The 27828-nt window shown below is 41.2% G+C and overlaps 1 protein-coding gene across 1 annotated transcript in view; it reads right to left on the bottom strand.

The window, feature by feature from the left end:
• The window catches only part of PDE6D (phosphodiesterase 6D), a 32760-nt gene extending 8131 nt beyond the window's left edge, over positions 1 to 24629 (bottom strand). The window contains exon 1 of the mRNA XM_056498997.1: positions 24448 to 24629. Within this exon, the coding sequence (XP_056354972.1) occupies positions 24448 to 24497 (50 nt within the window). The 5' untranslated portion in view covers positions 24498 to 24629. The remainder of the gene's footprint in view (positions 1 to 24447) is intronic.
• Positions 24630 to 27828: the final 3199 nt, after the last annotated feature.

The following is a 27828-nucleotide window of genomic DNA, read 5'->3' as shown; positions in this document are numbered from 1 at the left end:
GCCTTTCCAGGAGCTCCCTTTGGCTGCCTTATGGCAGTGCACCCTTCGTACTCAGTACTGCCTCAAGGAACTGGCTGGGGAGGTGGAGACAGAGGAGGGACAATATGGACCTTGACATGGGTATACATAGGAGCTCTTGGAGATTTGCATATTGAACTCATCCTCTAACACACACAGTTTCCAGGCAGACTCACACAAAATCATCACACAGATCACATTTTTCCAGAGCTCTCAGGAAGAAACAGATGCTTTAGCAAATTTTGCATCACAGGTGAACAATTGTTTTAAAATTATGTGTGTGGAGAAGGGGAAGGGAAGATGGCTGCTTCAGCAGAGATGTGAGGAGTTTTTCCCTTGCTGGAGGCTGGTCAGACTTTCCATGCCCCACTGAAAAGACAAAGGGAATGTGTGCACAGTCTGTTCACACAAAACTTAACAACTTAGAGCATGGGAAGAGGGAGCATAGGGCAGCCTGCTCAAGTCCTTCTAGGCCTGTTCCAAACACATTGTATCTACCACTTGTTCTGGGATTAAGGCAAAAGAGAAAGGGGCAGAAGATGAAAAGCACCCTCTGAGGGCCCCGTTTGGCACCTCCAAATCCTAGCAAGAAGCTGCTAAGTGGAGCTGTCTCCCCAGCCAGCAACCCAAGGGAGACAGGGGCTGGCGGGGAAGTCAGGGAGAGAAAATGAACAGCAGAATGGCAAGAAGAACCTGCAGCAGGGCTGAGCATTTCATGTGGTGCTGGCTGAAAAACTCAATGTCCTCAGCCAACACAACCTGTAGGATGGAACTGCCCCTGCTGTAATTTAAAATGCCAAAAAATCCACCATTTTCCCATACATCTTCCCACACACAAACATACACATTAGTCAGGGTGAAGCTATTTGCATAGAAAGCAGTGTGCCATCTATCAATGCCATGTACAAGGGGAAAATAACAAACGAGACAATCTGAGCATCTCACTGACAAACTCATTTATCTTTCTGACACTCTGCCACACAAACACTCTTAACTATTAGCTGAACAGTAATTTAGTAAATTGGGCACTTGATTTTCAAATAGCTGCACTACCTTTAAAAAATGGTCCTCTCAAAAGTATTTATTTGTTGTTTGTTCACTATCAATACCAGTCAGAGTTATGAGCTCCCAGGTTTGGCCACAGGATGTGTAGTGCCAAACTGAGCACTAGCCAAGTTTCTCTGAACTTGAAATGAAACACTGACCAGGACAGCAAACCCAGCACTGTAAAGGAACTGATCCAGTCTCTCTACTGCTATGTCAGTACTCTAATTAATGGACCATTCCTTTTGCTTGCCATGACTTACCTCACCTTCCCATCCCTCTTCCCTTGTCAATTTTTGGAGCACTCTAAAATCACACTTACCATTTTCAAAAGTATTATATTAGAAGTGCCCTTCAGTGACAAGTAGCCTGACAGCTTAAATATTATCCTTGCTTGAAATAAACAGTTATAGTGTTGGTGACCTACTATTTCTGGTGAGAGGAAACACTACTGTACATTACTGACCTCTGTAACTTCTCCCTATCAGGATTTCCCTCTCAGTCCAGTCCAAGAAAGATGATGCAAGGTATGCTGATGTGTTGGACAATGTTAAAATTTAAAATGTATGTTAACATTTGGTATTGGACAGCTATAAAGTGTTAACTAGCTTTATTTTGTTTATTGATATTCCACTGTAAAAGCAAATCCATGTAGGATAGCCTGCCCCATGCTTTGTATTATGACTGTCAAAGTCAAGATGAAGAATTAATAAACAGCTCAAGGCTTTACCCCTGCTCATGAGACCATGCCTCATGCATGCAGCAATGCATGCCACAGTTCCTAGAAAATACCTTGTATTTAAACAATCTGAACATTGCTAACCTTCATAAATTCCTTTAAATAAATAAAGGTTTAATGTCAGTGTAGTCAAAGGCTTTCTGACCTTGACAAGTCCATGTGCTGGTTCAGGGCACGCTTTTCCAACTTGTGCAAATGAAGAAACAAAATCAACCTGCTAATCAGAGTGTATACAAAGAGTAAAAATATGTGGACCCAGATATATTTGAAGGGATCAGAATACAGTAGCCAGCTCAGAAGTTTTTTCCCAATAACTAAACATTATTAAAAAGGAAGAACAAATCATCAAATCCTAAAAGCACAGACACACACAATCTCTTTCTATTGGAAAAAACACTTCATGTACAAGAGGTTAATTATTTTTTAAAAATTAATGTTTAAAAAGAAACAGGCATCTGAAAAAAGGGTTTTAGTCAAAACTGAGATAATATATAAAACTTTAATAGAATTAAAAAAAAAACCAAAAAAAGGCAAACCCCATCACAAGTGATTTCTTGACATGGGAATACCTGATACACAGCAGTGCCTGTACTGCTTACCTAGTTAGCAGCTTATCAACACTATTTCTGTCATCTTGGATAGGAAGGCTGGTAATAGGACATACCCCAGAGAGAAGAAAATGGAGATCTTGAACCAAACCCACACACACTATTATCTTCTAATGTGTTTAATTGGTTTAAGATTCTTCCACCCCAGCATGACAGATATTGTTACTAAAAATAAAGAGTGCTCCACCTCCTGAGCAGCAGTGGAGACCTGCAGGCAGAATGATGAGGGCATTTTAAGCATTATTGAAAAGGAGAAAGTAAATTAATATTGGTCTAAGACAATTAGTCCTTTTGAAGAAGCTCATGTTAAGCCATTTGACAGGGGTAGCTAAGAGCAAGTAGGAAGCCAGGCAGTTCCAGCTTTGTGAAGTTTGTATGGGAGAGGGGAGGAAGAACAGTAGTGTATTCCTAATTCAGTTTCTCACTCTTACATCATTAAATTTTCATTCATTTGTAATTTGTGGGCTTGGGGGTTTTTTTGGTGTTTTTTTTGGAATGATGTTTGATTTAAGACTCAATAGATCAAATACTCTTCAATCTTGAAGGCGAGAAAGGATTAGGTAGAACAGCAGAAGGAAGGGTGTACTGTTGATCTATTTATATTCCACCACCTATTGGGTCAGCAAAGTCTTACATAAAAGCTTTGTAGCAGCTGGAACTTGATTTGCTTTATATACATGACATGAATTAGCTCCCTCCCTTACTTTGTTTAGCCTGATGAAGGGAAATGGTTTGTGCATTTCTAAATCTAAATTTTGCTTTCTTGAATACCTCTGATGTCAGAAGTCTTTTTGGTATCTGTCATAGAGATCACTTGGTTCAAACAAATCAGAACATACATCCTTATCTTTCAGTGTATTAGCATTGCAAAAGATTGCCTTGTATAACCATACTTGTAATTAAGAGTAGCCATGAGGAAGAGAATGAATACAAACAAAATTTATCATTAAAGTAGGATGGAGTTAAAAGAAGTTCTACTTCAATCTCCCTGACTATTATTTGTATGTTGTAATGTTTAGCACTTCTTGAAGATCCCAAAGGCTGTGGCAAACAGTAGATATAGTTTCTTTTATTAAAATGATCAATTTTTCATTTTATTCCTTGCTGTCTATATCTACACCTTTCTAAAACCTCAGGAACTGTTGTACTCTTACATTTCATAATAAAAACAAGGTTAATGTTCATAACCACACCTAGAAGGAAGGTCTTTCATCATCATTCCTGCCAGCTTTTTTTTTCCACATGAAATGCAACATTAAAAACAGTTCACTACCTGCCAGGTGCAAACAGCAGTTCAACAATTACATGTTAATGAGACCTATCCTCTGGGAGAAGGTGGAGCTGAAAGCCCTGAACAATTCAGACAACAATCTCTGTTGCAGAACCAGAAAAGCTTCTGATCAGGACTCACCAACCTTCACTCCTGATCTTACATGGTCTGTTGTGAAAAGCAGACACAACCAGACAGTTGTGGCACAAGCAAGCATGTTACCTTACAGGGAAGTAAAGATCAAACTTCAGGGATTATATTTATATCAGACACATTTTCCCAGAAGAACATTTGCATCTCAGTTGTTTCAATCCAGTCTGAGGAATAAGGACCAGTATATATTATGCCAAGTACAAAACTACAGGACTACAAAGTAGACCACCTAAATGGCCTTGTGCTTCTCTCCTCCACTCATGCCATTCATCGTGTAATCTTTGCCATCTCTACTATCCCTTTTTATTACAATTCCTAAATCCCTCTTCCACAGAACTCCTAACTGGGTGCTTAAATTTAAGCATATGCACAGACATTCTGCTGATTCAGATCCTTGAATTCACTCTGTTCACACTCAAGAGAAATGCTGCTGCCTGCTGTTTAATAAACCACAAGTACACATGCTGGCAGTGTTCCTTCTAGCCTAAGGATGAAATTCAGTGCAAAATCCTATCTATGAATGAGCATCCATCCATTCTGTGTACAGAATACCAACACACAAAAACTGGAAGTTATTCCTTAAACATTACTGGAACCTTGGGGTATAGTACTGTAAACTTCTGCTTTCAGAAAGCAGCACACTATGCAGAGTTCCTGATTAGACAGAAAATATGCTGTGGCAGGGGCAGAACTTCTTAAAAACTCATCTATTATAAACCAACTTTCCTGGAGTGATGCAGATGATATGGGTTACTGTGCTCCCAAATGATGGGAGATGCTGGGGACTGGGAAGGTGCTCTATTAAATACTCAAATGGAAGGAAGCCAATTATCCCTTCAAAGCACTCCTGGCAGTCCTTCACTTGCTGTAAAAGAGCCTGCTTTTAAAGTCTTCTGTACAGAACAAATTGCTGTGCAACAGAAGACAAGGAGATCCACAGATTAATGTGAACCACATGACAAAATGCAGCAAAAATTCTCAGCAATCAACAAAGTAATTTCACAGCAAATGATGCAATCAGAGGGATATATCTGCCTACAGCATCACAGCAAAAAGATCAACACAATATCATATACCTGTATACTTTGTACTTCCATTTATACTTTCTGCCTTACATCTTTGCATGTGCCTGCACAGATCTGGTATCACCACAAGGAATTTCCATCTAACATCCATTAGACAGCTCTGGATTAAGTTGTCTTGGCCCATATTCGGAGAGACAGTTACATGTGTTACTGTACACCATGCCAACCTTCCTTAGCTGTAACAGACTACACTAAAAGGGCAGAAGTTAATATTGTTTCCTTCTATTGTGTTACGTAGACAGAGCTGTGACCATTCCCACGAGGCAGTAGGGTGCTCCTGGAGTGAAGTACTCCCTGCTGTGTCTCACATCCTCCTTGCACCTTGGGTGACCATTTTGAAGCTGAGCTATGTTCACATCAAGTATATCCTGCTTGAATCTCAGAATACATTTCAACTTAGCAGGGCACATGTTGAGGCACACTGTAAAAGCCTGTAACAAAAATGCAGCCTTGGTCTGTTCACAGCCAGATCAGCTGCAATGGGACACCAATCAACTAGAGAAGTCCAAAACCTGTTTATCTTTACAAACACTGGAAATTAAGTAAAACTACATCCAACATTTGCTAATAAAAATTTTATCCAGTTAAACAGCTGTGTCTTCAAACAGTTTAGGCTGAAAGACACAAATATTATTCAGTATTTTCATCAAAATGAGCAACTAATATCCATCTTTACTCCACAGCATCCTAGTGATATCAGGTAGCAAAATATGGCAGAGTTTAAATTAATGTTTAATTTTCTCTGTTGGCAATTAACTACCTGAAAATATTCAGTGAAATCTCTCCAAATCTTAAATATTTAAATCAGAAGTTGTGATACCTACAGTAGTCTCAACAAAAGCAGGTACTTGTAAAAAAACTATGAAGATGAAGAGCTGCTAGACTCTGCAAGAAGTGTCCAGCAATGGGCAGGCAGGGTGGAAGAATGAGTCTTGTTTCTTTGGTAATACCCATAAGTACTGCCAACTAAGCCAGACTTCCATTTCAATGAGTCTTCCTCTCTCCCTCAAACCAAAGGAGCAGGAAACAAATGGATGCTCATTTAAAGGAAAGAGTTAGAGACCTACTGAAGATTAAGCTAAGGGTCATAAGGAAAAAAGGAAAAAAGAACAAATTATAGTGGTTTGCAAACAGCTGAACAGGGATGTTGACATTTGCTTCAAGATTTACATCTGAGTCCAGTCTGAAGAAGCTTAACTCTTAAAAAGTCCAGCAATTTTTGTCACTGCTGAGCAATAGGAACCAAATCAGGCATTTGCAAGTAACCTTTGATTTCTTCAGACAGAAGCAACAATGTGTGACATTCTTGAGCAGCTCCTGCCTGCAGCAAAGCCTACAAGACAAGGCTCCTGGAGAGCATAACAGGTACTTCTCTGGGAACTAAGCTCAACCCAGGGAGACTAAATCACTTCTAATCTCAAACCAAACTCCATATCCTAAAACCTGAGATCCCTAACCAAAAAAATTAAAGTAAAACCCAAAATATACTTGTGGTACTATGAATACAATGTTGTTCAAATTGGGAATAAGCTCCAAATCAAATCTACACACACATCACTGGCTTAGGGGGCAGATTCCCCTGTCAGAGGGAGCAAGCTGCCTTCTGTGCCTCATCTGTTTGCAACAATTAAAATTGTGCTTTGTTTCCTCTAGAGACAGATGTTAAAATGGTTCCTAGAACTAGACAACAGTGCCAAAATAAAAGCAAGCTGAAGCAAAGTAGTGGTTTTCTGCTGCAGTGTTTTTTAGGCTTTTCTTTGATTTATCTCAATAGCCTTGACAGAGTTCCTTTACACCAACGCCTCGGCAGGAAAAACAACATCTGGAGATTGCTTCACAATCTGGGTAGTAAAACAATCAATAACTTGGAAAAACTTATCCTTCCTTGTAGAAATTGCACAAAGAAAATTATTTTCTCTTTTCCAGTGCTCCTCCTATCTTCCCTGCATTTTAAATGCATCTCAAAAAACCCCCATGAGCTTGTGCTAAGAACCCTTTGAATATTTACATAATTAATGTCATCAGTAATACTCAGAGTTTGTAGAAACAACAGGTGAATCAATGGGAATGGTGTATTCATCTGAGAAAAGAACGTGACCTTTAAAATCCATAGGGCTTTATCAGAACATAATTTTCAAGTGGGTTGCTTGTAGCTCAGAACAAAACTGAATATAACTATGGAGAAAGCTAACAGAAACACCATGTATACAAGAGAAACTAAAAATTCAATTGAAACACTGGAACTTCCTTAGAGAAGATGCCTGGTCTATATCAAAGGGTAAGACAGGTTGCAGGACAGCCTGAGGAGCCACATCCAGAATTAAGTTAAAATTAAGTTCAATTCTTTAAACCCCAAAAATAATTGGAATCAGTTTGTCCACTTTTTAATTTTAGCACATCAAACATTTTTCCTCTCTGCAACTGAACACTGAAAGTGATTCAGCAATTGAAATAATTTTATTTTGTCTTAACTACTTCAAAACAATAATTTCTTCACAGCTGAACTATTATGGTAACATTTCAAGGTTCTCAGCAACAAGTGAACTAGAGGGAGTTTCATCGAAACAACCTATCAAGAGGTTCTAGTGCATAACTTCATTTTCATAGATAAGGCTGCAGCTAGAAGCCCTCACAGGAATTTATCTCCCTGTAAATTGTTATGGACTATTGTTCTTTACAGAGCTGATGTCATAACAGTCATGCAATAAAATCATCTTTGATGGAATGAGGCATTTTAAACCTCAATATGTCTCTCTATTTTATACAATTATTCAACTGTTTTAAAATATGCATTATCTTGGCTTGCTTATAAAAGAATGCTTGGATTGATTTCATGTCACTTTTGGAACACTGGAGGATTGGATTTTTTATGTCTAAAAGGATCTCCACACTTCCCCATATTGAAAGGGCACAGACCTGAGCAGAGGAACAATGACTGCTTTGACCAAATTTTTGAAAGGGATAAACATGGCTGCTTAGCTGGCATTTTCATAGAGTTTCACTTGAATGACCTGTAGCCTTGTGTGAAAAGTGGAGAAAAAGCAAACCTGAAAGGCTCTAAAGAGGCAGTTTTTTCAGCACTGCTTGTGGCCAGTCGATGCCTTTGTTCCTTGAAGGCCTCTGCAATAATTTCTCTATTGAGCAAAGTGATGTTTATTGAGAATGGCAAAGCTGAGCATCAGCAGGTCCCCCTGCTGTTCCATTTATCCATCCAACTCCAAGCAATATCTTGGGCTGAAAGTGTCCCTTGGTAAAATAAGCAGCTGGCAACACAGAAAGCTTCCATGATTTCCAACTGCCTGTGCTTGTGTAGTGACTATGTGCTTTTTTGCCCCATTAGTGTTTAACTGTTTTTTCTCTCCTTCATTTCATGTCTCTTCATACAGAACTCTCTAGCACACCAGCCTATTGAGCTCTGAAGACTACTTCTGATAGTCCACAGATTTATCAGTTTCATGTATTCTAGAATATGTAATTTACTGGAGGCATTAATATATCATGTACTTCTAAGAACAGATATACAGATTGGAAATTGGTGAGAGATTTGGCTTTGGCATGAATTGTGCTACCAGTCTGCACAGCTATACATTGCCATTGTCATCTACCAAGGGCCACCCCAGACAAGAGACAAACCTCATCAATTAACTGAAGAGATAGGATGCCCCCCTGAACAAGCATCACAGTACAGCTCACTGATCAACAGTACTACACTGTGCTTCAAAAACTTCAGCTCATGTTCTCAAAGTAGCTTTTTAGTAAATGCCTGCTGTAGAGACTGGGAAATAAGCATGAAGACTTGCCCAGAGCCACACAATGAATCAGTAAGAGAAGAGGAAAGACATCTCAGGAGGTGTTTGGCTTCAAGACTTGTGTTTCAACGGACATATTGCCTCTCTCTTCAGGCAGCCAGGAACTGTGCTCCCTGGCTGATGGAAACTCTTATTGTAACTTGGAGTGACTGCAGGAGCACAGACTGCTGCAGTCATGCTGTGGGGTGGGTGCCAGTGGTTTCCTTCTCTCGGTTTCTCTTGCTTTTGTTGGTTTCTCAGACACCCTATCTCAAATGCAGGGTGGTTCTGAATCACTGCCAAACATTACTAATGGAAGTGGGGAGCAGGAAATAAAGAGGACTGCTTTCAGAATTAAAAGGACTTTTTAGAGTCTAAAATGACATATTAAAGCAGGACAGCAAAATGGCTGCATTGACTCTGACAATAGACGCAAAATGGTGCTAAACTAGAAAAATGTGTAAGCCTCTGAAACTTATCAATATTATTGTTAAGACAACTGAAAAAAACCCCAGAAATACAAAATAGGAAAGTCGTGGGAGAAAATATAGCATTTATTCCTGCCTTAGTTCCTATTAATTCAACAACTATTAATTCAGCTCCTGTGAAATGTTTCTTTTCTTCTTCTGTTCTAAGTCTGGACACTCAAGTATATTCTGAGCTCAAAGTGCTACAGTGAATTCAGTGTATAGGTCACACTCAACATCACAAGTTGTTTTTTGTTGATTTAAGGCAAGTAGCCACCTAAGCTAAAAAACCTCAACTACTATAAAAATTAGGGATGTCCCTGATACAAGTTTCTAACATGCTTTAATAGACAAGGTTTCCTTTCCACATTTCATTATGTGTAAAGGAGAGCCCAGTGAATGAGTGGAAACACAGCACTTTTCCATGTATTCAAATTGTCCTCAAAACTGCCAGCTCCAGGAACTGCAGCAATAATTTGCAAAAGGCACCCAGCAGTAAATCTGAAAGGACAAAGTCTTGGGACAAATGCTATGGCTGTTCACTGCTGGCAGGGACAGGCAGGCTCCATTTTGTACAAAGAGACCATCAATTTTGCACAAATGATATTCAGAGAGGACTATGAGTCTAAAGGACTCTTAAAGGATGAACCTATATAAACGTATTTTGCTTAAGTCCAAACAGGCTGGTACCACCTTTACTCCATCATCAGCCTCACATCATCATCAGACTCCTCCAACACAGGATGACAGTGGTTGAGTAATTAAATTTAATAAAGAGAAATTCCCAACTCTTGAAGCTGTTTGGTTAAAATACTAAAATCTACTGGGATCAGAGGAGGACAAAGACTAAGCACAGTGCTGGAATAAAAAAAAATCTTCTGGAAAAAAGCAGTAAGTTCCAGCAGTAAGCTTTCCCTGACTTAACTTTGCTTGAAAAACTTTCCAGTAGTTCCAAAATCACAAGATCCTGCTGAGTATGGGCAAGGACTCATTTTTCACTCATTCTTGTGCAATGCCCATTTCTTTTTATGCAATTTATTATCACAAACAATTAAACATTTTAATGGGCAACCTTTCAAATCTTAGCTATCTACCTGTCACTGAACTCCTAAACACTCGGCTCCATTCTCCTTTTCACAAAATGCCAAGAAGAAACATGTTTTTGTTTTTTTGGATCTCCTCCATTTTTGAAGGGTGTCTGAACATCTGACAGCCCTATTGCTCCACACAGGCCAATTCCAAGGAGAAGCAGCAGACCTGTCTCACACTGTGACTGTACCCCTGGAATCTGGAGACACAGAATCAGCCTGGCCAGATCTGGCAGTCCCTGCCCAGACCAGCTCTGGTGCACAGGGCAGGAATACAGCCTAATGATAACGAGATGGGGCTGCACACAGCTAGTCCACATACAGCAGAACTTTAAGTGCTCAAGCTCATACTGAACCTCACCAGCCAAACTCTGAACCTCTTTTCCCTCTGGGAGCCATTGCCCTTGGCTGCTTCCTCCACCAGAGGAGTAACCTGTAAAAAATACTGGCTACTAAGTTACACAGTGAGGTAAAAGAACATTTCAGAAACCAATGCAAACATACTCAGTAGAGCCTCAAATGAGATGGTTAGGTACTCTGCAAAATGGAAACTGAGTTTTACTCAGGAGAAACAAATCTATGGGGAAGGCAGTTTGTGTGGAGTGCATTTTAGTTCAGCCAAGATGAGCTGCTTGGCTTTCTAGCACTTGTTCTATTTATTCCTCTACTCCAATCTTCTCAGTGTGACGTCTTTAACGAGCAGATCACAACATCCCCTGTACTGGCCAGAGAGATTAAGCAACACACAGACACAGACACAGACACACACAACTAGAAAGCAAGAGTCTTTGAGATTTAACTCAAAATCTATGCTGGTTTGCCATAGGGATTTGACATTTAAATGACTGAATAATGTTAATCTTCCACTAATATTAGACTGCTGTTACGAGGTATTACCAGATAAACCCAAGCCATTTCCTTTAGAAAATATATTTCTTTATCACTATATAAAAGATGTCTGCTGATTTTACCCTGGCAATCTTCCATTCCTGGGAGAGATATGAACTCAATGTTGGACTTGCCCATGCCTAGGTGGCACTAGACCACAAAATAGGAAGCAAGGGGTTTGTTTTTCATTTTCATAAAGCTCAATAAATATTCACTACTAAAATATCAGCTGATACACAATCAGAGCAAAGTCCATCTATTTCTGAAATTACCAGTGTCAGATTGTCTAGTATTTCTTTACAAGGTTCATTGGAATAACAAGGATCCCAAATATACAACAGAGGTAATTAACCTCTAATTTCTATGAGCATATTCATAAAAGACTGCTTTAGGGTGAGAAGCAGGAAGAGAGAAAAGAAGATCACAGTTGAAACAAAAAGGGAAAATTTTTCCTTTGTCAGTAGTCTGGCCATACTACAAAGCAAGTACAGACCGCAGCAGTGGGTTTTTTTCTGTAATACAAAAACTAACCAAACAATCTTAGCTAGAAGTGCATAGCTGAATGCTCAGATTTGTGGCACTTCAATAAGTCTGCTTTAATTGCTTATTTTCTATCTCCTTCCATTGTAAGACAAACAAAGATGCCATTGAGGATGCATCTCCCCTGATAAGGCAATCAGAACATGAGCCTGCAATTACAGTAATACTTTGCATAAAGGCTTCCCTTATTAATCCAAAAGAGCTCTATTGCTAAACCCACTATTTTACCAGGCTGCCATTCTCAATAGTGCAAAAATTCTTCTGGATTCTTTGTGCCTGAATTCCAAGCAACTCAACCAGCCTTCCCCTCTGTAGGAAGAGAGCCTTTATTTGTTCCATTTCCAAGGATAAAAAAGGCACAGTACAGGCTCCACTGCAGGTCCAGCAGTTTAACAATATCAGGTTCTTCCTGCTGCTCCTTTGGACTGCTGCCCGTGACAGAGATCAGCACCACATCATTCACACACACAGAGGATGCATCTACTACCCAGACACCTATGTTTGTAAATCCTCCTATTAATCATTCCTGTATTGCCATTTATTAACATTAAATAGGTGATTATTGTGTTAGCAGCCAACAGACCTCTTGGTTACCTCTCAGATGTATACTGATTACTCAAGAATTTTATTGTAATTTCTGTTGGCAAAAAAAATTCCACGAAGAACAAATATTTATTCCATCTTTTAATAGAATTCTTTTTCTCAATCTTCATGAAACAAAACCCAAACAAACAGTCCACCAAATTTAGTGTATAAGACATGACAATTCAAAAGATAGAGCTGTATTAGCAAGGACATTAGACCTTGAACATCAAATTTAATAACCAGGAGGAAGTGATTTTTAAAATTCTTCTTCAGCAGAAGACTGGCCAGGGCAGAATCGAGGAGTACAGATTTTGTACATTTGAAAGACTTCTTACTTCTGGTTAACTGCTCAAAGACTGGAAGAGGCTATAACCACATTCCACTATTACTGAGGAGAGATCCTGTCCTGAGCTGCCCTTAAAACACAGCTCCATGCACAGGAGGGCAGATATCCTTAATTCTGGATATACAAGCAACTGCAGCTACCACAAAAGTCTTCAAGAGCCATCATTTTAAGGGATTCAAACAACATTTTGTTGTTCTCCAGCAATCTTAAATAACTGGTGAATGTTTGGTACACGAAAGGAGGCATCTTTCATATCAAGAGCTGTTCACCGGTGTCTTTCACATGAAGGACAAATGGTTGTCCCTACAGAGGAAGTTCTGCCCTTGACTTTTTACATCTCTGATATAAAGTTGCTTTTGTTTGGTCTCTTGCTCTTCCAGGGAATCAGGAAAGAGCAGAAATAAAACTGTGTTTGAGAGCATATTTTATCTTGTGCTGCTAAGAACAGAAACCTGTCCAGGGGAGATTTCAGTCTTGCAGTCAAGTGAGGTTTCCATCTATACAGAACAAAGCAAAAAAATCACTATTGAAAAAGACTTTGTAAAAAATATTTAGGGAAAATCTGTAGCTCAGTCTTCAGACAGACACATCTCAATTTCAGAGAGGTCTGTAAAAGAGGAAGAATTCATTTGTGCAAAGGACTTCAGGGACTCAAGGATTTTTATTCGACCATGGAAACTTCAGGCTGTGTGTTAGGCACTCCAAATCCTCCCCCATCAGATCAATAAAGCCTGCAGTCATTACATCTGATAGCTCCTGCCTTCCAGGAAATGAGCTTGTGAGTTTTATTCTAATTGTTAAAAGGCAGGTGTTCACACCACCAAAATCAACTGTGAAGGGAGCACTTAAAAGATTCTTGTTGGCAGTCTCAAGAGAAAGCAGGAATAAAAGGTCAAGCACTGGATTCCTCTTGCATTCACACATTGATTCTGTCAGAACTCCCCTTACTGAACACCTTTTCAACACAGTATTAATTTTTAAACAGTACCTTTCTCTGGCAACTGAATTAACTGGGAATTTGTCACTACACTTGAGTCAATCCAGATTAGTGCACAAAGTGAATTTAGAGTTGAACTAACTATCTCTTACTTACTTAATCTTTACCTGAATGTTTTTATTCTCCACCAAGAGAGTCCAATTCCAAAGCTTTGAAGTGACTTGGAACTGGACACATTCACCCAGGGATAAAGATATGCACTGTGGGGAAATCAAGCAGAAATGGTTAAACTGGGGTAAATTTTAAGCATATGAACAATGCGGTTTTACCTAGACTAGAGCTTTTTCCAACAACACAGCCACCTCTGACACTGGGAAGAAAAGTACAGACAGTGGAGTTGGTAGAGCAGAAGTCACTCAGTTCACCTAAAGGTGGTTTGCTCTTGATGCTTTTTTTGAACCTCTGCAACCTTTAAGTGCCCCACAGTATCTCACAAAGAGCACATCCCTCACTCATTCAATCAGAGTTGTTCTGCAACTAGGAATGCATTTAGAGATCACCACAAGTTCTCTGGGAAAGCAACACAATATCCTTGAAATTAATTACAGAATGGCAAGGGGATTTAATCTTATTGAGATTTTATATAAAACAGCATTTATCCCTGGCAATCACACTCTACACCTAATAAACAAAATAAAAATTCAAATCAGCCACAGAAACAGCTACAACAAGCACTTTCATAAAGTCCACAATGACAAATGCCAATCTCCTGTTTGCTGACACAGCACAGCAGAGGAACAAGCCACACTTTTCCTGGCATTAGCTTAAATGGTTCCTTGGATATACAGTCTCTGTGGATACTATTGGCCTGAATGTCACTGGAGCTACAAATACTTCAGTTTTGCTTGTTGTTTTTTTAACCTGGACTATGTCTGCATGAGAAATGGGTATGCTTTAGCCTTGCAAACTGTACAACCCTCACAACCAGAAGAGTTGACTAAACAAGAGGAGCATCCTCACTGCCAGTAACCCTGTTTTTACAGGCACAAACAGGCAGAAAATGATTATGAACACCCTCAATGCCAAGCTGAGGGAGTCAGTAAGGATGTGAATACTTAGGTGCATGTCAGTGACCCTCTAGACTCAAAGGACAAGACCAAAGTGAGAATCAGATACAATTATTTAATGGGTAAGAGAAAGAAAAGTCATGGATCTGAGACACTATAGTGGTTTTATCTCTGGAGTACTAGGCAGGCAGGATCACACACTGCAATACAGATCAGACAATCTTTGGTTTTCCACTTAAAACTGACAAGACTACTATTATTCAAGGAAAACAAGTTCATTATCTTGTCTCTTTCAAGGAAGGGAGGAAAACTTAAGAGTGTACAGACCAAGTGGAGAATGAAAGAAAAATAAAAATGCAGTCAGGAGAGAATGATTGGCAGTTGCAGGAGGAAACTAATCTTGTAAATGGACCAGAGGCTGCTCAAAGCAGATGCAGAGAGGAAGAATAAGGGGGGATTTATGCAGATTGAAGCAGAACACTCAAAAAACAAGGACTCCATATCAGAAATACTGTGCTTTTTTTTAGGAAATCTCCAGAATATGAGAAGTGCTTCAATTGGCAGTGTGGACTAGTGATTTGACAATTTAACCATCCCAACATTTTACACAGTGTTCAACAGTATGGCAGTCTGAAAAGAGAGAGAGAGCTGTTTGGAAAAGCCACTACAGCAAAACACAGAAAGTACAAGGAAACAGTTCCAAACCAGATGAGAGGAAGTAAAATACCTCCTCTTCAAAATTATTTTGTTCTGAATGCTGTAGTTGGATCAACCTCTACAGCTCCAGTAACATGCCCTACACTGATGTGAACCTCTGAGCATGTCACTAAGATCACCATAATCTGGAGGGTCTGTGTCCAAACCAGCATCTCTCTGCTCTAGCATGCATTGGAATTCAGAAAAAAACCACATTATTATGGGGACAGACAAATGAAACCTCTATTGAAATGACAAAAAAAACCAATGACCTCTATTATTCTACTCTGCTTCCATGCAGCTCCTACAGCTTTCACTGTCAATAAAACCTACAGTTACGTTTATACTAAGGTTTAAATTGTATTACTTTAACATGGTTGTAGCTGTATGTTAAATTTTCAGCTTATATCAAATCAGATTTTTGCAATTTCAATTAAAAAAATCAATTAATATATTTTTCAACTCAAGCAATGGAATATCTTATTTCTGCTGTGAAAAAGGACAGAATATATAAATACAATTAGCTGTAATTCACAGGTTGATTCTTTCAATATAGGCATTAATTATAAAATAAAAGTTTACTGATTGGAAAGCTAGACTTATTCTAGTGGTAGAATGAAGATGCTTGGAAAGCCAGGGAACCACTGTTCCTTGCTTGCTATGAAACTAACCCTTAAGGTTAGTGTGGCACTAGTATAATGCTGTTTCTTTTGAAGGAATTACAGGGGGGAAGCACATAAAAGAATTCCTTTCTGGAGCTGTTTTAATACTGTGTTTTTATGGCAACAATACAACTGTAATGATGCTTTGTGGATTAATGAGGATTCCATAAGTGAACAGCCCAAACTGGATTGAGAAATTTACTGGCTTCTCTGTCTCCTTCTGTAAAGAGTATTTAAAAACAACATGCATTTGCTCTCCAAGGCTACATGGGATTTTTAGCCATGATTTCCTCTGTCTAATTCATTGATAGCTGCAGAGAATAGGGCACTTGCTGCATGGTTCCAGACCCTGTTTGTGACTTTGCCTAGTGTCCAGGAGCATGGAGCAGGAAGAATGCAAGAGCAGGTATTTTTGGATGTCCTCTCTGCTCAGAAGCAGGATGCCACTTCCTGGACTCACCTGTTTTTAAATTGCACTTTAAGGCTACTGAAGTTCAAGCAAAATAACAAACAGAAGGACTTTTCCCTTCTTTATTTCAGCCTCTGGGAAAGGAAGTAACTTTACTAGAGAAACAGTCAAATGTTAAGTTGGCCTCTAACTCACAGGCCAGTATTCTAATGTACTAAAATCTACTCTGAAGAGTTAAACAGGAAGTGAAATGTCTAAAGTACCTTCAGAAGATCCAGCCATGTTAAAGGCTGGTAGGTATTTCTTGGTGTCCAGTTTCCAGATGGGTTGGTCTACTTCACCACATGGCAGTACATTAATGGGAACAAGGGTTGTTCCTGTACCTTCTCTCTCTATAAACTCTTCCTTCAAGAGGAACCGAGGGTGTTGCAGAACTCCCTTAAGCAGAGTTAGCAACAGTTCATGCCAAAACTTGAATCAAAACTGGGTCCCCCCTTAGTAAGGGTTTCTGTAAGAATTTTCCCATACATCAAATTTTTATTTAAACTGTGTAAATAGCCAGCTTTTCCACTGCCTCCTGAAATACAGATTCCTTTGACCTTCCAAACCAAAGTGACTTGACATTAACTCTCTGCTTCCTCAGCAGGCTGTCCCTGATCAGAAGTTTCTGACACTTAAAACATCAGATGAACTCTTGACTCCAAGCATGTGCAGCCTTTCTACTCAAAAGGCTTAAATTAGGTCATGTGAAGAGGAGGAAAGAGGCATGCAGGCAGTCTGCTCTCACTGGTGAGTAAAGTATATGATCTTCCCCACTTTCCTGATAAATAAGAAAAGATGGATATAATTAGCTGTCCCAAGAACCACATAAGCTTCTGACTTGCTACAGAGCAGATGAAGGTTATGTACAGTTTAGCATACAGACCAACCAATATAAACAGTCCTCTGTAGAATTAAGTATAATGCCCTGCACTCTCAATCTCTAATGGAAGACTATTGCTCCTAGTTAGTTACAATCCTTTCAATACAGGATAAATTTAATAACACTGTGCTTTTGTGTACTGCTATCCCAAATGCTGACTGAAAATAAAAAAAATATTTTCCTTCCTCCTTTTACCTAAGCCTGCCATTCTTCCAAAAGAATGTTGCCTGAAATTCTAATCATGAGCATAATCAACTCAAAGGCTCACTCATGACTGATATAATCTGATACTGTTTCCCTTAGTTCTCTTCAATACATATCATTTCTGTCACAGTGAGAACTCTGTTCAGGAGAAATATGACAATGGAATCTTGAGTTCATAATCAGAACTGAAAATCCTGGCTGTCAGCTAGAATTTAGCAATGTGTAGCTGAGATCTGGTTCCTAAGAGAATCTTGGCTGCTGTCAGGTGTCTTCCAGACAGAGCCTCCCAATAGTCCTACTGTGTCTGCCTGGGCATGAGGCCAAATGGCTTTGGAAACCTCACAGTAATGCCCAAGGAGTGTATGGGGATACTCCCTCAAACTGCTCAGGGAGTGATGCTACACAGATGACAAACCTGCTTCTCTGAGTGCTCCTAATGTAGTCTCAGGACAAAAAGGCAGCACTTGAGAAAAGCTTTTAATATTCTGTGATTGTTACTGCAGTTTATTGCACATCTAGAATAAACATGATGTGCTCCTTAAGATCTGAGAGCAACAGATGTGCAAAAATCATCTTTCAGGTGCTTAACTAAATTTTATAAGCTCTCCAATACTAATATGCAGAAAAAAAGGACACAAGTCAATGTTGCCATGTGGACCTTAACAGATCATGATGATTTATGCTTGTTCCTTGTACCTGGGAATGCAGCATACCTCCTATTTCTATACAAACACTGACTGCTAGATGTAAGTAAAGCACTGGTTTACCTTTAATGGAGACTCTGAGCTCAAATTTGAAGTTGCCTTAATTTCCCAATTTAGAGAAATAGAAGACGCTTATCTTACATAAATGTAAGATATACAGTAGTCTGCTATCTTAAAAATTTCAAGTAAAATTTTGACTCAACACTCTTTGTGGGATCAGCCTAAATTCAGAGACAAATGTGTAAGAACAAGTCAGATCATCTTCCACATTAAGGCTGCTTTAGCTAACAGAAAACTTTTTTTGCTAGAGACAAAAGAGCCACATCAGACACTAAAAAAAAAACCTCCTCTGAACAGCATTTGTTTAATTTGAGGATTTTTGCATACCTCCCCTGCCTCTCTGTATCTGTGTAAACTTGGCTTTAGTCTATATGTTGGCTGTGAAGATGCAGGGGTAGATCTGAAGATCTACCAGTTCTCACTTGATGGATTAAATTACTATCTTCTGCTCTGTGGAAATTCAAATACTGTAACAACAGCTGAAGCATAAGACACCAATGACTTCCAGGGATGCAAAGAGTAAGTGATATCTTAATATGATACAAAGGAAACAAGGGAAAATAATTTTGCTAATGACAACTGCATTATTTTAAGTACTTCATTAGGCTGGCACTAGGCAAGCAATTAAAAATACTGAAACCATAATTCCAGTAAAATGTTGGATGGGTAGGCTTTGGAGAGATCAAAGGATAAATCTTAGATATAAATTTGTAACTACAAAGTGCTGAAGCAATATTGCAGATTAAAAAGAAAAACCTGAACTCCAGGGTCAACTTCCACTTTTAAGTCGATGTCAGATACATTCTCTGTGGCACCTGGCAACTCATTTGTATCCTGTGATGCCCCTTCCACTGTTATGGGCACAACCCCCCACTTCCAACACTATACAGGGACTGCATTATATCTGACAAGTAGGCAACTGACTGTAGCTCAGATATCAAGTTAATGCAAATCACAGGTTAAACACAGTTAAGTATTTACACTTTTTTCAATGAAAGTTAACAAGGGGAGGATAGGAAGTTTTTGGTGTTTACTCAGGAATCAGGCAGTGAAACCAAACCTGGGAAAACTGCTCTTCTTTATTTGCAGGTGCCTCATGACTCAATCATAAGAAACATGATGACTCTGTGTTTAGCATGCCAGAACTAGAGATCATTGCACAGTGCAGAACTTTTTCCAATGCTGGAAATAATTCTGATATGGTAAAGGTACCTTGACTACCACGACATCCAACTACAACCTGCCTAAAGCTTCTGTGTGAAACTCTGGTCTCTGAAACAAAGACCTCTCAGTGCTGCCAAGGTGGGAACTTGTTCCAGTCAGACTAACTGGGAATGTGGAGTCCTGCTTGTAAAGTATTTTAAATTGTGTAGAAAGTAAGTGGGTTCAAAAAAACAGAAATATGGATGAGGCAGAAGAAACTCATGTTTTCTAGGGTGTTTTAAAATTGCATGAGAGCAAGCTACATGCAGGTTCTGCTTTGGATTTCTATAGAGTACATGTCCCAGCTTCTGGGAAGTCCTGCTCCTTCTTTTGGCTGGCCAGTGTCTCCTTTTAACCCGTGAATTTAATGCTCCATCTTTCTATTCCATTGCAAGAAATCTAACAGAGTGAGATCTGAGGAAGTACACAGAGGAAACCTCAAAACAAAGGGGAATCTTCAAGCCAATTAAAGCTGCTACCTTATTAGTTTTGTAAACACTGCAGCAGGTGAGCATTTCAAATGAATATGCTGCTAAACACCAACCAGCCTAACAATGAAACTGGAAACTTATTTCAATGTTGCTTCCAATTAGATTTCTCAACTTTGGAATGCTGCACCAAACTAATTAAAAACTTCAGTGACTATTCTAGTAACTGATGGACAAGATTGTCATTGACTTCAGTTCCTGTGTGTACAGCCATCCAGGCTGAAGTTAGAAGTGAAAGTTTCCCTGATTGCAGAATAATATAAAGTTCATAGATATTCCTAGTGATTCTGGTACAACTGTATTTTCACTATAGCTCTACCCATTCTTCAAGGAGGATAATGCTCTGCTAGGAAGACTTCCTAGGCAAAAAACCAATAGTGAGAATAAAGCTGGAAAAAGCTCTGGCAGCTAAGATGATGTTGCACAGGGAACTTTGAGGACTGTAGAAAAGTAGGCCAGCCTTTGACATGAGAAGTTCTGCCTGCAAGCATTGGAGTGCTTGAGCTACAGGTATATACTTATACTGACCACAAACATGAGTTTCATAACTCTGTAATTGTTCTGGAGTTAATACAGTCAGTTAATATTGTCTCTTCCTGCTTATGTTCACCGTATTACCTTGTTTCAGGAGACCTCTGAAGAATAGGCTACTACACAGCCTTAAAATGAAATTAATGGAAAAATTTATCCTAAACTGATAAACGGCTACAGGACAATACTACAGAGATTTTGACAGGGCTCCTCTGTACAGAAGCAAATAAATAGGCAACATCTTGTATGACTTCTAAGATTTAAATATAATGCAAATGTCCTTACTCCTTTCTTGAGAGACAAGACATGGCACTTTAACCATGCTATAAGCATCAACCAACTCATTTGGATTTTCTCCTCCTTGCTGTTCTGACTAAACCTCACAGAAAGAACTGCTTAAAGAACTTGGACTGTGGTCCTTCAAGAGTTGGATGTGAATCTGCTGTTGCAAACTATGACTGGATATTTCTAATATACAGCATGGATGCTTTCCAAATGCTGGCAAACCAAACTAAACAGGTAACTATCTAGAGGGTCCTTATTCTAGTGCATTTTGAAAATATAATTCTGTGCTAGTTGATCTCAGAACAAAGGTAAAGAGGCAACCCACAAATTATAAAGGGAGTTGTTGAGGGGAAGCCATCAAAATAAAACAACCTGAACTTTGACTTTTGGGGAAATACAACATTGGCCTTACTTTCTTTTGATAAGGGATGCTAAATACTTACATTTAATAGTACATACTGAAGATAAAATGATCTGAAGAATGTGTTGAAAGGTGAGGGTCAAGTAAAATGCCCTTCTGTAGCTTGACAGAGTAACTATCCCATCTTCCAGAGGGGAAAAAAAAAGGCATAATCTAATTTAATGCATTTGAAATCACAGGACCAGATATGCATAAATACTTGCAGAAATAAGATATGGCTAATACTTCACACAAATGGATGTTCAGGTACCAACTGGACTGATGTTGTTTATAGCCAAACAAGCACATTTTCATAGCACTAAACTACCTGTAGAGATAATAAGGGGTGTAATAACTGCTATTCAGGCACATGCCTTCAGAACAGTTTGTTGATAAAACACACTTACAAGCTCTGTTAGCAAATATTGTCCCTGAACAAGTGACAAGCTCTAAGTGTTTGCTGTCTGCTTTCAAAATTTTTCAGCACCATATTTACTGGACTGTTAGTGCTCAATATTAATTGGTGCCACAAAAAATTCTTAGGACAAGTGTAGCAAAGTATAATACTCTCATATTCCTGCAAGCATCAAATATATTTCCCTTGGTTTTAATATTTTAAAAATAGCAAAATCCATTAGAAGAAGGAATAAATGTTCCTGGCTTGAATTTTGGGACATTAGTCACAACATGTTTCTGCACTAGTGTCATAGAGGAAGGAAAACCTATCTTTGCATTAAAATTAGAGGGAGGATTTAGGCTATAATTTAATTTCCACATGCCCCAGTCATCGACCATGCCCCAATGAGTAGGAAAGCTTGTAATTAACCCCTTCTCAGGAACCACAAGTAAACAGAATTGTTTGAGGAAACTCTGATTACTCAATGTGGACTTCCAGCTAGAGTCTGCTCTTGTGTTAAAATTAGGAAGCCTGTTCCCTCAGTGATGCTTCTGGCCTTAGCAACTGTTCTTGCCTCCCAAGGAATCCCTCACACACAGCCCCTGGGTACAATGCCATGCTCCCCTCTTGTGCTGAAAGCAAGTTCAGTTTGAAGTGCCAAAGTTGAAGGATGTGCTTAAGTTGGTGGAGTTGAACTCCCTCCCTTGTGAGAGCAGAGGAGAAAGTTTTCAGGTACTCAAAGTATAAATGGAAGAGTTTTCCAGAACACGTTTCTCTCCTCCTTTCTATTAATTAAATGAGTACATGCAGCAATAGGGTGGGTGAAAGATACAGCACCTCTAAACTGCAATTGCCTCTGGAACAGCCTGCTCTTGGACAAGGGATGGGAAGTCTGAGCTGATGTGTCCCTTGCAGGGAGCGTGGTCACAGCTGGGCATGAGCAGTTTCCTGTGGGGATGGTGTGGTGTCACAAGGTTTCCTCACAAATGAGGAATGTCTGCTCAGCCTCTCTTCTGGTTTACTAAAGGCAACAGAGATGTTTTTCAACTGTTTCAACTGGCTAAAAGTTTCAGTTATGAAATGCTTCTCCAGACTTTCCTGTTTGTCAGACTTTGTACTACATGGCCCCTATGGCAACTATCAACACACTCTACCATGACTTTGGAGAAGTGCAGTCCAGATTTTGACTTAAATTGTCCTGTCAGAAGTACTTTTTTTTTTTGCAAGGACAAACAAAGCCAGACTAGACTTGAGACACTTCAACACAGACTGCAGACTGCTTCTAATACAGCTTTTTGTCCGTGCTATGGCTGCTTGAGCTCATAGACAGTTGTTTGACATCCTTCCTCTCAAAGAGCAAAAAGTATTTTCTCTTTAAGACAACAAACAACAAAAAGTATTATTTCATTCAAAGTTGGACAAAGGTCTTTATGCAAATTCTGCTATCCAATAAAGACTATGCACAAACACATGCAAAAAGCACTTAAAAGTTTGCTCCCTAGGCTTAACTTTCCAGGCACTCCTCACTTCTACCAACAGTTTAGTCTGGTCTTGTCAAAAGCTTATTCTTCTAACTGGCAGCACAAAAGGTTTTTAGTTTATGCTTTGACAGCTAAAATACTGCATCTTCATAAATACAAAGAACTGTCAATAGTACCAGTACAGAAGCAAAGGAACCAGATGCAGTACTAACAGCCGGAGGAGACTGCAACAATTCTATAAAAAGTTAAGAAAAGCATCTGCTTATAGTTTGATAAAAGCTATCTATCTAAATCCAACCTAGAAAATCAGATCCTGCTACAGCTGGCATAGAGATTATGAACATCTCACAGAACAAAAAAACTCAACCACCCTGTCTAGAAATAATAGGTTTCAATCAAGAGGATATTTCCTTCACTTCTGTCCTTTTTATTGTAAAAAAGGAAATATAAACCAACTCGCAACAATATTCTGATGTCTAAAGGTCAGGACAGCAAGCTAGCATTTGCCTTCAAAGCTTAGAAGAATTTTCTTTAGTAAAATATACCACATGTAAAATAAAGCTACTATATTTCTCACACCCTTAGTTTTAACGTGAGCCTTTAGGTTGAGCCTTTCTCTACTTTGCTGAAATCCTGGGTTGGAAGGTGCACAAAGGCTCTCTCATCTCTCTTCCAAGCCCAGATCTATCTCATTTCATCAGCTTTCAATTCACATCCAGGTACCGCACGCATAAAATCAGAATGCTTTTTGAAAGCCACAATATGAAAAGTTTTTAAACGAGCTGCACAGAAAGGCATTTACACACAGAATACGCCAGCAATAAAAGAAACTGCACGACCAACACACGTGCCAGTACCTCACGGTATGACAAGGAACAAGGTGTTTAGTTGCTCCTGGACCTGACAACCAGGTATTTCCTTTCCAAGCAGAGGTGCTTAAGCGCAGGCCGGAGGGAAAGGGATCAGATCCTCCTGGCGCAGACCTACTTCACCTGCCCTCTGTAAGCGATCCCCGCTGCGGGTGTGGGGTTCCTGTTGCCCGCCGCCCCCGGCCCAGCCCCTGGCAGCGCCGGCCAGCAGGAGGGGCGGTGGCCGTCACCCTAATGGGGACTTTGGTAACGGGGACCCCCCACCCACGGCACCCGCAGGGCAAGGACGGGACCCCGGCCCCGGCGTCACCGGGCCTCCTTCCCCGTGCCCCCGCCCCAGCCGGCGCAGGGCCGGTCCCAGCCCTGAGGGACCCTCCCGCCACCGCCGGAGCGCGGCCGCCATGGAGAACCGCGTTGCCATGGCAACCCCCTCCCGCCCCAGGGGCCTCGCCACAGCGGGGCGGCGATCCCCGCGCCCCCCGCGCCGCCTCACGGCCCCCGCACGGAGGATACAGCTTGAAGCCGCGGAGGATCTCCTTGGCCCGCTCGTCCGTGGCCGACATGGTCCTGCCGCGCCGCGGGCGGGCGGAGGGGCTGGGCCGGGCCTGGCGGGAGCGCGGCGGTGACAGCGGAGCCTCAGGACCCCCCGCCCCTCCCTCCCGCGCACCCGCCACTACCCGGCGCAACCAACCCCAGCGGCCGCCCGCCGCCGCGCCGGCCAATCAGCCGCTGCCGTCCCCCCTCACCCCGCCTTCTGCCGCAGGATTGACAGCGCTGCTGACCAATCACACAGCGCTCTCCCTCATTCAAGGGTGGGTGCGCAGCGGTCGCTGAGAGTCTCAGGCTGGGCCTGACGTGGCCGCGATGGAGGCGCCGCAGGATGACCGGGCAGGGGGAGCGGGCGGTCCCCGGGCCCGAGAGGCCTCAGCCTCGGCAGTCGAGGGGGCGAGAAGCCGTCTCCGGCCTGGTCAGTGCCCGCCAGGCAGCAGCCGAACGTCCCCGAGCCGCTGGAGCACGGCTGGTGCTTCTCCCTACGCAGTGGGGTCCCACGGTTTCGTCCTTGGGGCTGCTCGGCCGGAGCTCCAGCCTTGAACTCGGGCGGTGCTGGGGTGCTCAGACTCAGAGCAGCTTCTGCTGGAAACCTTCAAAACGCACCCGGACGAGTTCCGTGTCATCTGCTGCAGGTGACCCTGTCTTGGCAGGGGATTGGGCTGGATGATCGCCAGAGGACCCTCCCAAACTTCACAGTTCTGTGATTTGCATGTACCGAGGCCGGACCAAACACGACCAGCATTGTGGAGAAGGTTTAAAATAAATAACGTGCTACCCCCTGGAACAAAGGCAGCCTTCTTTGCGCTGCAGTAATTTGAATTACAGAGCAGTTTGAGTTGAAAGGGACTTAAAGACCTTCCAGACTGGCCTTGAACACATCCAGGGATGGGGCATCCACAGCTTTTCTGGGCAACCTGTGTCAGTGCCTCAGCACCCTACAGTAAATAATTTCATCCTTGTATCTAATCTAAATCTGCTTTCTGTAATTTTGAAGCCATTCCCCTTGTTCTATCACTAGACCTCTATTCCCTTTTGAAAAGTCCCTCTTCAGCTTACCCTTCAGGTACAGAAAGGCCTGAATAAGGTCACCCTGGAGCCTTCTCCAGGCTGAACAATGCAAATTCTTTCAGCCTGTCCTCATAGGAGAGGTGCTCTAGCTCGTTAATCATCTTTACGTTTGTGTAACAGAGTTGATTGTGCAGGGAAAGTCTCAGGTTTGTTAGCACATCCCAGGAGCCAGACTGCACTTTAACGTGAGCAGATTAACCCCTCTGCTAACAATCTGAATGCAACTGATAAAAGCATTAAGTCATAGTAAAAATAAAGCCAGCAGTTGTAGCCCAATCCTCAAACAAGGATCAGTGAACAGTCAGGGTGCCATCAGTACACTCACTCATGGCTCCACTTGCCTCCAAATTGCCCACTGTGCAAAAGTGGAGAATGTGAGCATTAATAAAGGCTGCATTTAATGCATAAGGGCAAGGCCACTCCAGTATCACCAGCTTATCTTAATAATAAAACCAGGCAGCATTTATTTCCCTGATGTATGTGATCCATGCTCAATTTCCCACCATCAGTTTAAGTGTATGAAGGGGTCATTTTGAGTCTGGGCAGAGTGCCAGGGGTGAGCTGTGCAAATATATATTTGTGTTTAATTAAGAGTCCATCCTGGATTTTAGCTAGGCTGTGGAATTGCATGCTGTCTAAGGAGGAGGGACCAAAGATCACCAAGGAGAAAAGACTGATGAGGAGAAAAGGCAAGGAAGATAAAAGCAGACCCGAAAAAGGTAGAAACAAATGGTTGTATGTAGAGATGAGCCTGCCATGGACATGCTGGTTTACAGAAGTCATGAGGAACTCAATCCTGCCCTCCATTCAGTGTCCTCAGAGATGAAGGAGCCAGAGACCAAGTGGATCTCATGGAAAGGAACTCTTGCACCTTTGAAGGGCTTCTCTAGGTAGGGATGTTTGTGGAGTTTCGAGTTGGAGCCTTTGCATTTCCTGGACAAGTCTCAGAATTCTCAAATTCACCTTGCTGTGTAGGGAAGCACACATTCATGAACTTCTGAAAATCACAGAAGAGCTCATAGCTGAAATGTGAAGCTCTTGTGGCTAGTGCAGGGCCAAATGGCAGCGGAACACGTGACAGCTCAACTCAGAGTGACAAAAACCCTGGGATCTCTCAAAGTCCTCAGGCTGCATTAACATAAACAGCACTCTAGAGCACATCATCATAAAAATCTGCTTGCAGGAAAGTTGCTGCAAATCCCTCTAGTCCTTGGTGCCACTTGGAACTGTAAACTTTTCCTTCACATCTCTGGCAGGTGTGGCAGCTTCTGATGAATGGATGAAGGGTCATGGAAGAACGTACAGGTGAGTAATAAAATATAAGTGAAAATATAAGAAACACAAAAGTATTTTCATTGTTGGCCCTCTTCTTGGTGAGGTCAGATGTCCTCAAAGTCTGGGGGTCCAGGACTCCACTTCTTGGGGACATTACTGTGGCAGTGCAGGGAAATAAGATGAATTATGTGCTGCCTAAAAAGGACCTGGACTTCAGAATCAAAAGGGGAAGAGGTGGGGTGAGTCGAGAGATAATGCCAACATTAAAAGATAAAATGGATTAACATCTCCTGGCACACAGAGAGCTGTGTGGGTGGAGCAAGAGGTTGCAATAGCTGTTTAAAAGGGAATGAGACAGCTGGACATCCACATATTTTTCCTCTTAAAAACAAAAATCCATACCAAAAGCTGAGCTTAGCTGTTGCTGTCCTCCAAAGTCCAGGTCAGCCAGCCAGGCTGGCTGTCAACAGTTAGGAGGTATCAGGACTGGGACTGCTGGCTGACCTATATGGTCAGATTTTTACCCACAGGCTCTATCAAAAGGTTGCAAAACCAATCCATGGAAAATAGCTCACAATCATATATTTTCATTTCTATTTCAGCCTGGAATTCAAGCTTTAGCAAGGGAAAAAGGAGGCCACACACTGCTTGTCCAAGGCAACTGTTCCAGCGTGTCTGCAGGATGACAGGAACTGTGGGGAAGGGCCTGGTTAGGATGTGATTAAAGAGGTAATTCTCCCTCTCTGTGCAAATGAGAGCTAAGTGTGGCTTAAGTAAATTACTGACTGGCTTGTTATAGCCCTGGCTGAGTTCCCTTGTTGCGCAGGGCCTGGTTTTTTTACATCCAATTTGCTTTGAAGCCCAGAGTGTCACAACAGCATTCCAACACCTGCACCTCTGCACTCGTCTGCCACCCCTTCTCTGATGGATGATGGGGCCCTTGGGACCTGCTGTAGATGGCTCTGAGACACAGGCTAAGCCCCATCAGTTTCCCTAATA

Source organism: Oenanthe melanoleuca, chromosome 9, assembly GCF_029582105.1.
Source record: "Oenanthe melanoleuca isolate GR-GAL-2019-014 chromosome 9, OMel1.0, whole genome shotgun sequence".
In the NCBI taxonomy this organism is placed as follows: domain Eukaryota; kingdom Metazoa; phylum Chordata; class Aves; order Passeriformes; family Muscicapidae; genus Oenanthe; species Oenanthe melanoleuca.
Note: the sequence above shows the minus strand (reverse complement) of the source record. Positions and strands in the feature narration are given on the sequence as shown.